Consider the following 15,001-nt stretch of genomic DNA (forward strand, 5'->3'; position numbering starts at 1 on the left):
GGAGGGAGGGGGGAGAAGAAGAAGACAGAGGTGGGGGGATGTTAAAAAGGAGAAGAAGGAGTTTTCTATCATGTGGTGAAGAAAGTAACAAAGTAAATTTCCTCAAGTATAGTACAGTTTAAGGTACTTATACTTTTATTGAGTATTTCCAATTCTTTGTACTTTAAACCTTTTAGAGGAGAAACTCTGAACTTCTTATTTCATTATATTTATTTATCTAAAAACTACAGTCACTTTGATTTAAACACAAACCTCAAGGTGAGATTATGAAATGACATTAGAGGTTAAAGGCCCTGAACACCTCCCCAGGTGTTTTCAGTCATGTGGCTGATTATGAGACGGGCTCAGGGTGGAGCTGTGCGCTGCTTCCTCCACCACCGGAAGAAACTACAACCTCCACCCAACTGAGAGGAGACCAGGACTCTACAACAGGAACTGGGTGTGGAGGGGTGGGTGGGGGTGTCAGACATGTTGGCACTGGACTGCACTTCCTTTCCTCAGTGCGCAGCGTCGGCCTTACCAGATCCCCCTGGAGTCGGGCCAGTCTCGGGCCATGAAGGCCGAGGTGAGTAACGGAGACACGGGCTTGTCGAACAGGAAGTGATCCTTATGTGGCGCAGCGTGAAACGGTCAGAGCAGAAAGGTCAGTAGACTGAGAGGATCGGCCTAAAGTCTTTACATGTTCTGAGAGAGGAACTCCGACAGTTTAGTGTCGACAGAAAAAAATATAAATATATATGAATATATTCAAAATGAGTCATGAAATGTGTCGACCTTGTGTAAGAGATCAAGTCGATGAGTCCTTTCAACTTAAATACTAACTGTACATACATCATGTGTTTTAATTTCAGCTGTTAAACTTTGAAAGGTTTCATTTAAAAACAAGCTGTTGTTCCTTTTTTTGGGGGGGAAATACTGAATGTTTTCACTTCCTCAGGTGTGACACAAAAATTAGGACTTGAGATTTGACTTGGATCACACGCCAAAAATGGCGGGAAGCATTGACCTATGACTTTAACACAGTTCAGGTCAGTTTGATGAGGTTTTTCTTTATTAAGAAAATAAACCAATAAGCTGCTTCATCCACTGAAAGATGCAGCAGTCAGTGTGTTTGTAGCTGACGTCAGTGCAGTAAAGCTTCAATGGAAAATGTTCGATTCCCCGGTTACGTTCACACCAGAAGTGAAAGAGGTCAGAGACCGCAGGACATGATTTTCTTGGTTCTGTGTTTTTAGCCGAGATAAAACTCACATCAATGAGCTGCTGCTGCTCCTTGTCCGTCATGTCTCCTAGGCTGTAGTAATGTCCAGCCAGGTCTCCCTTCAGGCCGGCCAGGGCCGTCACCACCACCCGCTCCACCTCGCGGCGCTCGGCCCTCGAACAGGCCGGGGGGAGGCTCAGCCCGCGGATACTGCGGCCGGTTCGGACACGGGAGGAAAGAACGTAATGCTCATCGAACATGGCGTGGCTCAGCTGGAAGGAGGGGAAGGACAGAGATGTTTTACAGGTGAAGGGAGAGTATGGAGGGATGGAGGGATGATGGAGAGGGTGAGGGTGTTAGGGTGTAAACACCTTGGAGGAATCCAGGTCAGTGGGGTGTGTCATGGTTCTGGGGTCGTAGCCGTTGTGCCTGTCTTTGATGACGGGGTCAAAGAGCTCGCCAAACACCTGCAGGGAACAGAGAACAACGTCAGGGCTGTAGGTTTGATGTCACACCGTAACGTCCGTGACCTTTGACCCCTCTCACCTCGTAGCTCTCCTCGTCGCCAGCCACGCAGCCCACTGTCTTGATGAAGGGGTGTCCGGGGTTGTCGACTCCGGTTTGGATGCACTGGTCCAGGGTCCAGTTGTTGGGGGTCACCTTGTCCCTCAGTTTGGCGTAAATGGCCGGAGTCAGAGCCGCGGCCATGCAGTTGTTGTGTTTCCTCAGGTCAGGGAAGTCAGAGCTGCAGGAGAAGAAGAAGCGGGAAGATTTCTTCATAGAGTCGAACGTCTAATGATCCCGCTCACACTGACAACTAGTGGAGACAACGTGGTTCTCCAGATTTACGTCACACACATTAAGACTTGAGATTTGACTTGGATTCAACGGCCTCGAGACTTGACACCTTAAAAACTCTGACTTGACTCAAAGCCAAACATTCAGTTAACAAGCGTTCAGCAGTAAATCAGAGTCTCAAGTCAAACTAATAACGCATTACTATAAAGGCCTTATCACCCAGCGAGCTTCGCATAGCCACATACTTTCCATAAACATATGCTTTATTTTTATCTGTCTTGAATTTCACCAGGTCAAAACTTGATACTTGAATGTTTTGACTTTTGAGTCGAGTCGAGACTCACAGCATTCGAGTCCATAGCAGGTCAGGTCTTGATTTTTGTGATTTAAAGCTGCATCGATTCATTTAATGGCGCACATACAAGCAAGACTAGAAGCTGTGAAGAGGACTCCGACAAATTACAAAGTTGATATGGCCAACGATTGACAGAAAATTCAACTGGCAACAGTTTTGATGATTGATTACTCGTCTTAGTTTTAAGTATAAACACCAAATAATCACTGGTACCAGCTTTTTAAATGTGAATATTTGCTAGTTTTCATAGTTTCCTGTGACATTAAACTCATAGTTTTGGCTTTTCAACTGTTGGTCAGACGACAAAAACTATTTAAATATGACGATTCAGGGAACAATGATGAGCATTTTCCCACTATTTCCTAACATTTTATAAACTAAACAATCAAACAGTTATTGGAGAAAATAATTGCCAGACCAACTGAAAATAAAAATAATCAGTTTGTAATTCTGTGATAATAAAACGACGTTGCCTGAGGTTTTCTGTGTGTTACCGACAGACAAACAATCGAAGTGTTATGATAAAACACAACTTAAAACTAAAACCACTGAGGTCTTAAAACAAGGTTTTGACACAGGCTTCCTCTACAACACCAGGGCCACAAGATGGAGGACGGGCGCCCGGTCGTCGTTGATATCCTACTTCACTGGTGCAAATTTCTCACAAGTGTGTGCAACCGATCAAGCTATGTAGATGTGAGATGACCTGGAGTGAACCTGGGGATGTTGAAGATCACAGAGAAAGGTTGTGAGTGAGCGGGAGAGAGAGAGAGAGTGAGTCAAAGGTAACGCAGCTGAAACCTGAGAGTGGGAGTGATACTGCAGGACGCTGCCAGAGCTCCGCTGTGACCTCTTCATACCGTCAGATATTCACTCAGCGTGTTGAAGATAGCCACACGCTCACACCGACCCTCAGCATGTGTTTTTATGGGACGCTTTCACGTTTAAACTCTTGAATGAGTTCAGAAACACTCACAGTATTTCTACTTGTGTCACAAAACAATGAGTCATTGTTCTGGAATGTGCCAGTGATGTGAAGCACGTAGTCACTTCCTGCGTTGTCCAGGCGGATAATTATAGACTATAATTATAGACTATTCGCTGACTCATCAAGGTCATCCATCCACTGATCTTACAGTGAACACACGCTCCTGATCTTCACCTGATTCCTCATGAGCCCGTCTTACCTGGGGGGATAAAGCTTCTTCCTGGTCTCAGCAGCCAGGGAGCTGTCGCTCAACAAGAAGCCGGTCGCCATCGTTCCCGCGCCCAAGCTGGCCAACAGCACAGCCTTGTTGCGGCCAGAGATCAGACGTGTGAAAGAGCTCGCCATCTTTCCCGCTCGTTGCGTAACTCTCTGTCGGAAGTAAAAGAGCTGGAGGAAAAAACAAAGAATAACAGAAGAGACAGTTTTATCCAAGCTGCTGAGATTCATAGACGTGTGTTTGAAATATGATACAGAACAACGAACGCTTCACAATCATTGGTCGTACCTAATCTGTCTCGTTCTAGCATTGCCATGGTAACCGTGGCCATGAAACAGCAGCATTTAAAGCAGCAAAACTTCACAGAAAATTTTATTTATTTCAATGGGATCAAGTTTCACATCAAGTTCAATTTATTGGTGAATGCAAATCTGTGCTGTTGACCAATGGCCAGCTGCCCCGACAATGCTAACCTTTGAGGGAACGTAGACCCAGAGAGACTAACAAAGGGGAAAGCTAATGTAGCTTATTAGCTACGTCGTACCGTCCAGTTTTATTTAACCCCTCTGTGGGGGTAAAAACTGATCCACAAAGGAGGAAAGTTTAATGTGAAGACAGAAGCCGTTGGTACAAACACTTTTTAATAAACTGTGTGAACTTATTCCCCTATTATAACGACAAAACTAGCATGCTAACTGATAGCTGTAGCAAGCAAGCTAGGAGAGCATTTCCCCCGCTTCTTCAATAACAATCCTGATAACAAAATGGCGGCCGGGGGAGGTGCAGACAAAACAGAAAGTTATAGTGGCTGGAGATGTTACTACAAGTATCAGAAATGGCTGTTTAAAATACTTTCTACGCACTGATTTGGACCAAATCGAGTCTTCTTCACTGCTCTCAAACTGTAACCCTACACAGGAAGTTGTGCTGTGCAGCCACTCCCAACTGCTGTATTAGAGCAGCAAAGAAGAACTGATTTCTGGTAAATAGCATTATGTTAGCTGTTAGCAAAATGTCAACAGTCAAATTAGATGATAGAAGAAAGAGTCTCCGGCCTTCATGTATCTGTTTAAGATCTACAAAGGGTTGAAACCTGAGGCCATGCAATACAACAACCACATGCACACAGGGTTAGCAATATAATGCTGTTATAAAACCATTAACGCAGTGGTTCAAGTATAAGAAGCCGTATCTTGAAGTAAAAAATGGTATACGAACATCTCTAACAGTAGGTGCGTTTCCATTAACCTGCTTATTGCACAATTTGAAATAGCGAACTAAAAAAACAAGTAATGGAAACACGTGTATTGCAAAATAAATCTCAAATATCGCAAATAAATGTAAACGCTCACGTGAGGTGGTTTTTCAGACTATTCGACAGAGTAATATTAATAAAGAGTAGAGTAATAAAGGGAGACACTTTTTTTTGCTGGAAATTCATTATCACGTTTAATTGGAACGATGTCGCGAGAGGAGAAGGTTTATTCACATTACATCACTCAATGGAAACGCAGAAGATTCGCATTTGTGTTTTGTGGAGTTTTCTAAAAGCTGCGATGGAAACCCGGCTAGTGACGAGCAACTTCCTGACCGGCTCGTTATTCCTGCATCACCAAGGTTACAGGACAAAATTTTACACAAAAAAAGACATGCAGATAAAATTTTGTTGCACCACTTTCTGGTGTGAACAGGCCTTTACTCTGCAGATGCATTAACGCCAACAGTGTCACTGTTACAGCGTATTACTGATTCATGTCATGTGATTGTTGAGGTTGGATTAAATCTTCCTCAAACAACAAATCACATATAAATGTTCAGTTCCTCGGCTCAAGTCTCTGTGAATATACAGCAAGTCAAACCTGCTGCTTCGATGATCCCCCCGCAGGTTTCTGTTCAATACAGTAACGAGATTAGAGAGGGCGGGGGGCGCGGCAGATGCTCTTAGCCTCTTAGCATTATCATAGTCTCCCGCCCACAGAAGGGCAGGTTTCATCTGACAACTCATGCTTCAGTAACGAACAGAAGACATCCGTCTTAAACTCAGGGTGAAAGGACAGGTGGGACATGAGACAGCTCTCACATGCAGGTAGAAATTACAATATGGTTGCCAGTTAAGTCCATTAAAATTAATTTAAAATGCTAAATTCAATGCTTTAATTAGGTTTAATGAATAATGACTGTTGTAATTAGAAGGTCATTTTGTAGCTCGTCCTTCACAGAGTGGGAACAGACCATGAGACTGTGTCTTAATATAGAGGGAGGCTGTGAAGGCATCATTACTCCTGTTAATCCTGGTCAGAGGTGAAACATGGCCGACCAGCATGAACTACACTACACCTACTCTGACCTGATAGCCGAGGAGTAACAGTAATCACATGATTTTCATCTACTACATTTCCCCCCTACTGATTCTTTTTCCATTCACCCTGCAGAGGTTAGAGACTGCAGACTCTTCAGGTCAGTGGTAATATTATTTATAGATCACTGGGGGGCAGTTGTGCTGCCAGGATCCACTGCCAAGACCCCAATCCGTCTCTGGCTCACAACCCAGTGACATTCTGGACTGATCACAAGACCAGACCCTCATGAGGACATGTCAGCTGGGCAGAGGGATGGAAACAGGGACAGAGGAAGGTAAAGAACATGGAATAGCAGAGATAGGGATTTTAAAAAAAAGCCCATTAGGTACAAGAGGATGATTTCTAGATAAATGAGTTAAAGTTTAGACCCTGGCTAAATGGTGCAACCGTCGTCTGGCTGCAAAGCCTCTGCTGCTAATTGACACGGTGGATCATGTGGTCTTATGGTCAGGATTACACCGAACCCACCACAGACTCAGCCTCCCCTCCCCTGACCGGTGTGACCTTTTAACTCTGAGTGAGTACGTGCAGGACGTAAGACCAGCTTCGTCCTCTTCAAAGGACACACAGACAAGTCTACACCGCCTCAGGTATTAAAACATTCATGTACGTTACATTTACATTTTCATGTAACGCGCCCTGCTTGGAGAAATATTTGACTGCATGAACCTTCTTTAATTTCTAACTCCTCTTTAGACCTTGTTATATTTTGCTCAGCTCCATATAGACTCATCATCACAGGCTTCTAGCTCTGCTCCACCTCTCTCACATTAAACATGTAACTTTTAAAGAATGCATTCACTGGTTAACCCCCTCAGATTAACCATATGTCAAAAACATGCAAACAGAAGCATAAAATTGATCAATATAACTTCTATTGTCTTTGACACATGCTCTACAAATGATTTTACAAACACTTTGAGATGTATTTGTAGGAAATGGAAGTTAATGAAAGGTTTCTGCAAGAGAAAAAAAAGAAAAGGTACAGTACCTGTAGAGAAGCTGCTCTGCTCAAAGTCTCTGGTTAAAGAGCTTTTCACTCTCCTCTCACCGGGGGCTCCACCCCCTCATGCGGGATTAAAAACCGGAGGCCAATCATAAGTTCAGAAACACACCGTTATAAACCAATAGAGGGCCGCTGACACGAGCTACATCAGTACAGCCCGCTCATGTGGAGCCATGAGAGCAGAGGGTCCGATATCAGCGTCCAGTTTGACCTTGATATTTCAACTGCAGCCACTCACACACTCACACATGATCTCCTCCTACTACTCTGACTCTTACAGTCCTTGACCCTGAGAGCTCTACTCAACCAAACGCAGAAAACTGACCTGAATTACAAACAAAATAAGTTTCCAGGCGACAGAAAAACTCATGAACACACCAGCGTTTGCTCTGGTTTGTGGCTCATGGAGTTACTGAAGTTCAGATGATTCAGATATTATTACAGCTATTTATCAATCAACTATCATTAGGCATCATTAGCCGACATATTCATTATTAGCTCATCTTCCAATAAATCAGCAACCGACTCCATGAGCCTCAAACGTGTGAGTGTGTTCTTAAGTTTTTAGTGTCACTTGGAAGCTTCTTTGTAATTTTGTTCTGTGCAACCAAATGTTTTTCTCTATTTGCTTGTGTTATTTGTATTTGCAGCACTTTTGTATTTGGTTGTATTTTCTGTATTTGATTGTATTTTCTATATTTGATTGTATTTTCTGTATTTGATTGTATTTTCTATATTTGATTGTATTTTCTATATTTGATTGTATTTTCTGTATTTGATTGTATTTTCTATATTTGATTGTATTTTCTGTATTTGGTTGTATTTTTTGTGTTTAGTTGTATTTTTTGTGTTTAGTTGTATTTTTTGTGTTTAGTTGTATTTTCTGTATCTGGTTGTATTTTTTGTGTTTAGTTGTATTTTCTGTATCTGGTTGCGTTTTCTGTTTGGTTGTGTTGTCTGAGTTTGCAGCACTTTTCCCGTGTTGTTAAACTGTTGCAGATGTTGTCTTCAGCTTCCATCATCTGTTATAACAACAACTTCCAACTGCCTTATAATTCACGTTTTTGCTTTTATTTTGAAGCCTGGAGTGTGTGAGTCTGTACATTACACAGAGAAATGATGGAAAAATACAACAGCAAACCTTGAATTTCAAAATAATACAGCAATGTAAGAAAGTAAAGGTCTTAAACACTAATGCATTAAAGCGTTAAAAGCTTCCTGACATGAGGAACGGGCCAAAATAAATGAGAAAACCTAATGAAACTCAGCAACAGTCACCTACCAGGATAAGAGTCGTCTGGAGGACAGAGGGGGATCATGCTATATTCAAGCTAAAAACAAGTTTAGAGTCTACTGACTTTCTTTATAAATGAATAGTGCAAACATATTACTATTGTACTAATACAAGGTTTAAAATATTTAAAATATGATTAAATGATCACATGGACAATGAACTAATAATAATAATAACAATGATTCATGGAAAAGAAGTTTGACTGTTGGATTTTGTTGCATGTAAGAAACTTTTCAGGCCGATTCTTTAAAAAAAAAAAAAAAAAAAAGAGCAGATATGACGACTTTTCAAAATCAGAAACCTTTGTGTACAAAATGACTGATATTACAAAACTGAAAGGACGTGAAGATTTGAAGCAAACGTGCTTCTGATTGTCAAGATACGTAACAATATCTTCGATCTGTGAAGTCTGTTTTTAGAGCTGGAATGTTTGTAAGATACAAAGATTTTCGCTGTAACATGCAAAAGCGACAACATAAACCTCCGGCGGTGACAGATGAGTAAAGATATAAAAACGTTGAAGTGAATCTGCAGCTCCTGTGACTGTGACCACAGACGAGTCAGTGAGTATTAAGGTAGATTAAATATGTGAACTGTGCTTCCAGTGTCTCTCTACACACGTATGTATCACACAAAAGGTCGGATTACCAACCTGCCGACTCACCCGGGAACCCAGATTCCCCCCCACTCAATGATTATGAGCTAATAATCAGTGCTGTCTGATATTCAGGACAATACAGTGATTTTTCTCCAGATAGCAAGATATCAAGTCCAGTGTGAAGCATTTTAAAGCAGCAGTACACGGCTGGCAGCCACCAGGGGGCAGCAGAAAACACTGTGAACACAACACTGACACATTATGTGGAAAGATGCCAGTGAGAGCAAAACAGAGATCATGTTCCCGCCTCCTGATCTGTTCGATTATAGGACACGTGAACGGCATAAAAGCTGCACTGATCAATGTGTTAATACATACATCATCACCCGACTCCTCAGTTTCCCTGCAGAACATTTTAGCGTCTTTCAGCTCTTTGTTTTGTTTTTACAGCTGGGGAACATAACGGAAAATGTGGCTGCTAAAGACCCAGATATTTTTCAGTTGTTGGAGACGTTCATCAGGTTCAACACAAATAAAGCTCCAGATAAACTGTATAAGATGATAATGTGTCAGTGTTGTGTTTACACATTGTTCTACTCCTCTTTAACCTGCATGTTTTCTTCATACGTCCTGTGGAGATACTGTGCTCACATGATGCATCCTTGTAAATTAAAGGGGCCTTGTAAAATCCCAGCATCCAGAAACTGCCCACAATGCACAGAGGGTGGCGAGGGGGGGGGTTTAATCGGCGCCCGGCGGCTCAGTTTTGACCCACAAAGCAGGTTAATGTGGCCATGACGTTACAAATAATACAAAACTCATCTGACGGTGTTTATGTGCAAGACTACAGAGGCAGTTGTTTGGTATTTACAGTGCGATAGCAGCAACTGGTTACCGTCTAGTGTTGAGCAGCTAACACAGGTGTTTCCACAGTCGCGGTTTGTATGGCAAAGATAGTTGTGTATGTTACAGTCCGTTCTGTTTACTACATATATATATATACATCACATATTCATACAACAAGGCACATTTTCTCCTGAGTTTCCGAAGCACAACCACGGCGTGTTTCGTGTAACCACTCCTGCGTTTACTAAGAACGAACCTCCCGTTTCCTTCAGTCACTGTCTGCCTGTTTTTTACACGGTGAAACTTATGATGAAATATCATGTTTGTGTGTGAGGTGAAGGTATAATTATCCAGGTGGTACTCGGGGTTCGATCTTCAGTGACAGCTCGTAGAGGGTGTCTTCATCCATCACTAGTGTCTTATCCAGGAGGAACTGAGTCACCTGAGGACAGGCAGGATGGACAGGGTTAAATCTGCTCACTTCATATTGCAGGAATGATTGAACAGTGAAGACGGTGGATTTATTAGACTCACCTTGGGTTGGTGCTCTATCCTGTAAGGTGCTTGCTGGAACTGACGAATCTCCCGGATGATGTGAGAAATCTGAGAAAGCAGAGGCGACGTGAGTTCAGGACAAACCTGACGACTCAAACTTACAAAGACTGAACAAAACGACACGTAAAGAATGTTTTCACCAAGTTACACCTGCTTCTTTTTAGTCTCCGGCTAGTCAACACACCAGCCACTGCTCAGTAACGACCCTCCACACCTCCCGTCCACACTACTCTGGAAGTTTTCAAACGCCAGATTTTATTTTGAAAATCCAGGGTTGTGTTATAGTCCGGATGGGAAAAACTGAGACGTTTGGAAACGACGGTGGCTCCCTGGTTGGGTCTGTTGTGGATGTTAAATTCCCATTTTAACGCTACAACTTGACTGTTTGCAACTGCAAAGTAGAAAAACCTGCAAACTTCAGGTGAGGCTGTTTATCTACCTGTACATCATTAGTCGCCAGTGTCAGGTGTAAATATCAAACATGCATAAAAAACAATTTTTGAAACAATGGATCACAGATTTCATTTCTACAAACGCAGCTTTTTGTTGACATCCATTCATTTTGCAGCTATAGCTTGCAGGCTAATGAAGCTAACGTTAGCTCCACTGAGTTGATTGAAAACTGAAATGTCTGAACAACTTTTTAATGTTCCTGCTCGACTCGTTTTAAAACAAAGATCCCGTAAAATAAACTGGTTAAACATTCGCAGGAATCCAAAGGTTTCTGAGCTTTGATTCAATAATCACTGATCAATCAGTCAGTTCGATCTTCACGAGGATTATAAACAGTGCATCTTTACCATCCTCATCTTGGAGAAGTTAACCAGGCCCTCCTCTGTGAAGTTGGGCGTCCCCTCCTCAATGAAAGCCAGGTCGGTGAGGTACATGCCCAGGTACGGCACACACGGAGGGTTACAGCTACACACACACACACACACACACACACACACACACACACACACACACACACACACACACACACACACAGGGTAAATATCAGACCTCCTGTAAAGACTGGATCTACACGTGTCCCTCTTTCCTCTGAGGAGGAGCAGTTATTTACTTTTTCAGCGTCTCTCTGAGATTCTTGAACCTTCCCTCTGATGACACCGTCTTCTGCAGCCGGTCCATCAGCGCCTTGGTCTGGAAAACAAACACATTTATAAACTGTCTTGTTGCTCGATTAAACTGCGCTCATAAAGAAGGGACTCCCACCTGTTTGCAGACTTTGGCCCAGGTCTTCTTCAGCCTGTAGATGGCACTGCGGTTGAGCGCGGAGGTGATCTCCAGCACGCCGTTGTAGTTGTTGAGGCAGCGACAGATGTCGGCCACCGCCAGCCACTTCTCTATGGAGCTGGCCCGGGAGCCCACGTCAGTGTGGGTCATGATCTGAGACGCCACCAGGTTACTCATCTGTGGGGAGAACAAATAACTGATGTTTTATTCCAATACTTCACTATAACTTTCCAGTTTATTAGGTACACCTGCTTAAATTTAGTTTGGGTGGAAACGCTTTTAAAGAGCTTTATGATCTTGTAGCTGCCCCACAGTGACCTGACACAACCACAGATTTCAAAATAAAAGGTTTCAGCCTCACGTCGTTGAAGTGCTGGCTCGTCTTCATGATGAACGGCGTCCTCTCCGTTTTGTCGACCTTCATCCAGCCCTGACCCAGGAACTCCCTGCAGGACAGGAAACACACGTTCTTCACTTTCTTTAACTCGAGTAACTTCAGTTCAAACAGTTTGATTCTTTTATGTGTTTAATAAAACAACGGAAAGGCTTCAGTTACTGAATCAGTCTTTATTGAAAACTTTCCTCCTCGGACTCTGTATGTTGAATCGTTTACTTGTCTGTAGTTTTACATTCATAAAAAAAATGACATTATAGTGTTTTACAAGCCACTTATTTTAAGTGTTGCATGTTCATCTTAAATGCTGTGATTGCTGTTTATTTCCTATCAGATCTGCTTTGCTTTTGTGCTGCTGTGTCAAATTTGAATTTCTTCCACAGGGGATCAATAAAGGTTCATCTCATCTCATCTCATCTCATCTTATCTCATGGTAAACTGCACTACCAGTTAATCTGGTTTATTACCAGTATGTGTTACTTGTTGTATCTAATGTTTTTGTTGGGTATTTTATTCAGGTATTATTTTATTTTATTTGATTTTATCTGATGCAATCTTCAAATGTATTAATCCTGGTTCAACTCTGTAAATCTCTTTGCAGCAGCTGAATAAATAAAGTTTATTATTATCATTATAAATCAAAGTGTATCAGTTGAATACAGTATTTATTTTCCCGATGATTAAAACCAGATTACACAGATCTCTCTGGGAAACTTTCCTGAAGACGATTAAGAAATCACAGACGTGTGAAATAACTGTTCACATCTCCGAGCTGCGTGTGTGTGTGTGTGTGTGTGTGTGTTTTGTCTCGTTTTTAAAACAACCCTGGGGTCATGTGACTTCAGTCAGCTGTGACGCACTCACTCGTAGGGGATGCTCCTGAACACGATGTGATCCAGCAGTGTGATCTGTTCGGCCAGTTCCATCGCCGACAGAGACTCAAAACACTCTGCTTTAGGACTCTCCGCCTGGAAACACACACACACACACACACACACACACACACACACACACACACACACACACACACACACACACAGTGTACAGTTTGTATTCTACTGTGTAGAGAGGGAGAGCTGATTCAGAGACCTAAGCACCACACCGACACTAACACTGATAATCCACCTCTACCTGAACACACACTAACTACAACCAGAGCTTCTCCTCAGAACAACGACGACGTGACTCTTACCACGATGAAGTGGAGCAGGGGGCAGCTCGTCTGTTCCACAACCAGGAGACAAGTTATTTCAACAGCTGCTCAGAGCTTTATCTAATGACATGCCTGCTGTTAGTTACTGTGTGTAACAACAGGTGAGTTACTGTGTGTAACAACAGGTGAGATACTGTGTGTAACAACAGGTGAGATACTGTGTAACAACAGGTGAGATACTGTGTGTAACAACAGGTGAGATACTGTATAACAACAGGTGAGATACTGTGTAACAGCAGGTGAGATACTGTGTAACAACAGGTGAGATACTGTGTGTAACAACAGGTGAGATACTGTATAACAACAGGTGAGTTACTGTGTGTAACAACAGGTGAGATACTGTGTGTAACAACAGGTGAGATACTGTGTAACAACAGGTGAGATACTGTGTGTAACAACAGGTGAGATACTGTATAACAACAGGTGAGATACTGTGTAACAACAGGTGAGATACTGTGTAACAACAGGTGAGATACTGTGTGTAACAACAGGTGAGATACTGTATAACAGCAGGTGAGATACTGTGTAACAACAGGTGAGATACTGTATAACAACAGGTGAGATACTGTGTAACAACAGGTGAGATACTGTGTAACAACAGGTGAGATACTGTGTAACAGCAGGTGAGATACTGTGTAACAACAGGTGAGATACTGTGTAACAACAGGTGAGATACTGTGTAACAACAGGTGAGATACTGTGTAACAGCAGGTGAGATACTGTGTAACAGCAGGTGAGATACTGTGTGTAACAACAGGTGAGATACTGTGTGTAACAGCAGGTGAGATACTGACCATCTGCAGGATGTCCTCTATCTTCAGCTGAGCGTCGTCCTGTTCATCTTGAGAAAGGGCACTGAGGAGAAAAACACTGTTACAGCAACAGTCCACAGCAGTGTGTGTGTGTGTGTGTGTGTGTGTGTGTGTGTATGTGTATGTGTGTATGTGTATGTGTGTGTGTGTGTGTGTGTGTGTGTGTGTGTGTGTGTGTGTGGCCATGAATCTTATGTATTATGTAATATCAATGTTTATTATTATTAAAAATTCGAATATATCTGATTTATCAATTTGATTAACACATAATTTTAATGAACATTAAGTTATTTGTGGCTGAGAAATGTGATCAGGACATTTCAGAGGAAAGATAAACTTTACTCTCTGGTGGAGAAACTTTTCAAAACATCTCTGGTTTCTGTTTTTGTCATTTATCAACCGACACGTATGAAAGTGACATTTATCATGAACTCAAACTGAATTTATAAATGTTAATGCAGTGGATGGATGAATGGATGGATGAACAGATGGATGGATGAATAGATTGATTGATGGATGGATGAACAGATGGATGGATGAACAGATGTGTACCTTAATATATTAGTCGTTGCTTTCCTCTCTTGCGGCAGCAGGTCTGGATCTCGCAGCACCTCGTCCAACAGACCGATCACTCCCGTCTTCAGGTCACTGTTCATGTCAAAGTCCTGAAGAAAAACAGATTAATACACATTAACACACTGAGCTACAGTGACTGAACAGACTGACGCAGGTCCAGGTCTGTGGCGCCCTCTAGAGGACATTTACAGGTGTGTACACACCAGCTCCTCCTGTGGCTTCACACACCTCGACACCGACATGTGCACAATTAATAACTGAACAACCAGCTGTTTAAGTGTTAATGACATTTACTTTTCCTTGACTTTCCACAGTCCTGTGTTCGTTTCATCACCACACAGGTTTTCACAGGTGTTTAACTCTTCAGCTCTCATCACTGATCCCTGTTCATCAATACGAGCAGGTGATTAACTGTTCACTTTTCAGGTGACGAACGACCACGTGCAAAAATAACTTCTTATGTAACGTTAAATGAAAACGATCGTCCTTTCAGCAGCTTCCCCAGGGAGGAGGTCGACCTTTCTGCAGCGTCCTGGTGGGGGGGGGGGGGGG

General features: G+C 42.5%; 2 protein-coding genes across 5 annotated transcripts in view; both read right to left on the bottom strand.

Annotated features, from left to right (window-relative positions):
* Nucleotides 1-6,975, bottom strand: part of ckmt2a (creatine kinase, mitochondrial 2a (sarcomeric)) — a 10,218-nt gene extending 3,243 nt beyond the window's left edge. The window contains exons 1-6 of one of the 3 annotated variants that reach the window (XM_023421198.2): nucleotides 6,911-6,975; nucleotides 3,542-3,729; nucleotides 1,748-1,946; nucleotides 1,573-1,668; nucleotides 1,252-1,473; nucleotides 521-606 (exon numbers count right to left, since the gene is read on the bottom strand). In XM_023421198.2, the coding sequence (XP_023276966.1) occupies nucleotides 521-606; nucleotides 1,252-1,473; nucleotides 1,573-1,668; nucleotides 1,748-1,946; nucleotides 3,542-3,687 (749 nt within the window). In that variant the 5' untranslated portion in view covers nucleotides 3,688-3,729; nucleotides 6,911-6,975. Of the gene's footprint in view, nucleotides 1-520; nucleotides 607-1,251; nucleotides 1,483-1,572; nucleotides 1,669-1,747; nucleotides 1,947-3,541; nucleotides 3,730-6,910 lie in introns of those variants that run through there. The other 2 variants (XM_023421197.2, XM_087177951.1) reach the window with 2 other exon arrangements.
* A 1,005-nt stretch (nucleotides 6,976-7,980) lies between these two features.
* rasgrf2a (Ras protein-specific guanine nucleotide-releasing factor 2a) overlaps nucleotides 7,981-15,001 on the bottom strand; it is a 30,347-nt gene continuing 23,326 nt past the window's right edge. The window contains exons 20-29 of one of the 2 annotated variants that reach the window (XM_023421231.2): nucleotides 14,426-14,538; nucleotides 13,856-13,916; nucleotides 13,041-13,070; nucleotides 12,713-12,816; nucleotides 11,816-11,900; nucleotides 11,434-11,631; nucleotides 11,282-11,361; nucleotides 11,019-11,136; nucleotides 10,198-10,266; nucleotides 7,981-10,105 (exon numbers count right to left, since the gene is read on the bottom strand). In XM_023421231.2, the coding sequence (XP_023276999.1) occupies nucleotides 10,010-10,105; nucleotides 10,198-10,266; nucleotides 11,019-11,136; nucleotides 11,282-11,361; nucleotides 11,434-11,631; nucleotides 11,816-11,900; nucleotides 12,713-12,816; nucleotides 13,041-13,070; nucleotides 13,856-13,916; nucleotides 14,426-14,538 (954 nt within the window). In that variant the 3' untranslated portion in view covers nucleotides 7,981-10,009. The remainder of the gene's footprint in view (nucleotides 10,106-10,197; nucleotides 10,267-11,018; nucleotides 11,137-11,281; nucleotides 11,362-11,433; nucleotides 11,632-11,815; nucleotides 11,901-12,712; nucleotides 12,817-13,040; nucleotides 13,071-13,855; nucleotides 13,917-14,425; nucleotides 14,539-15,001) is intronic. The other variant, XM_087177957.1, reaches the window with a different exon arrangement.

Source organism: Seriola lalandi, unplaced genomic scaffold (assembly GCF_002814215.2).
Source record: "Seriola lalandi dorsalis isolate HSWRI2012SDOR001 ecotype SW California unplaced genomic scaffold, Sedor1 jcf7180002054666, whole genome shotgun sequence".
Classification (NCBI taxonomy): Eukaryota; Metazoa; Chordata; class Actinopteri; order Carangiformes; family Carangidae; genus Seriola; species Seriola lalandi.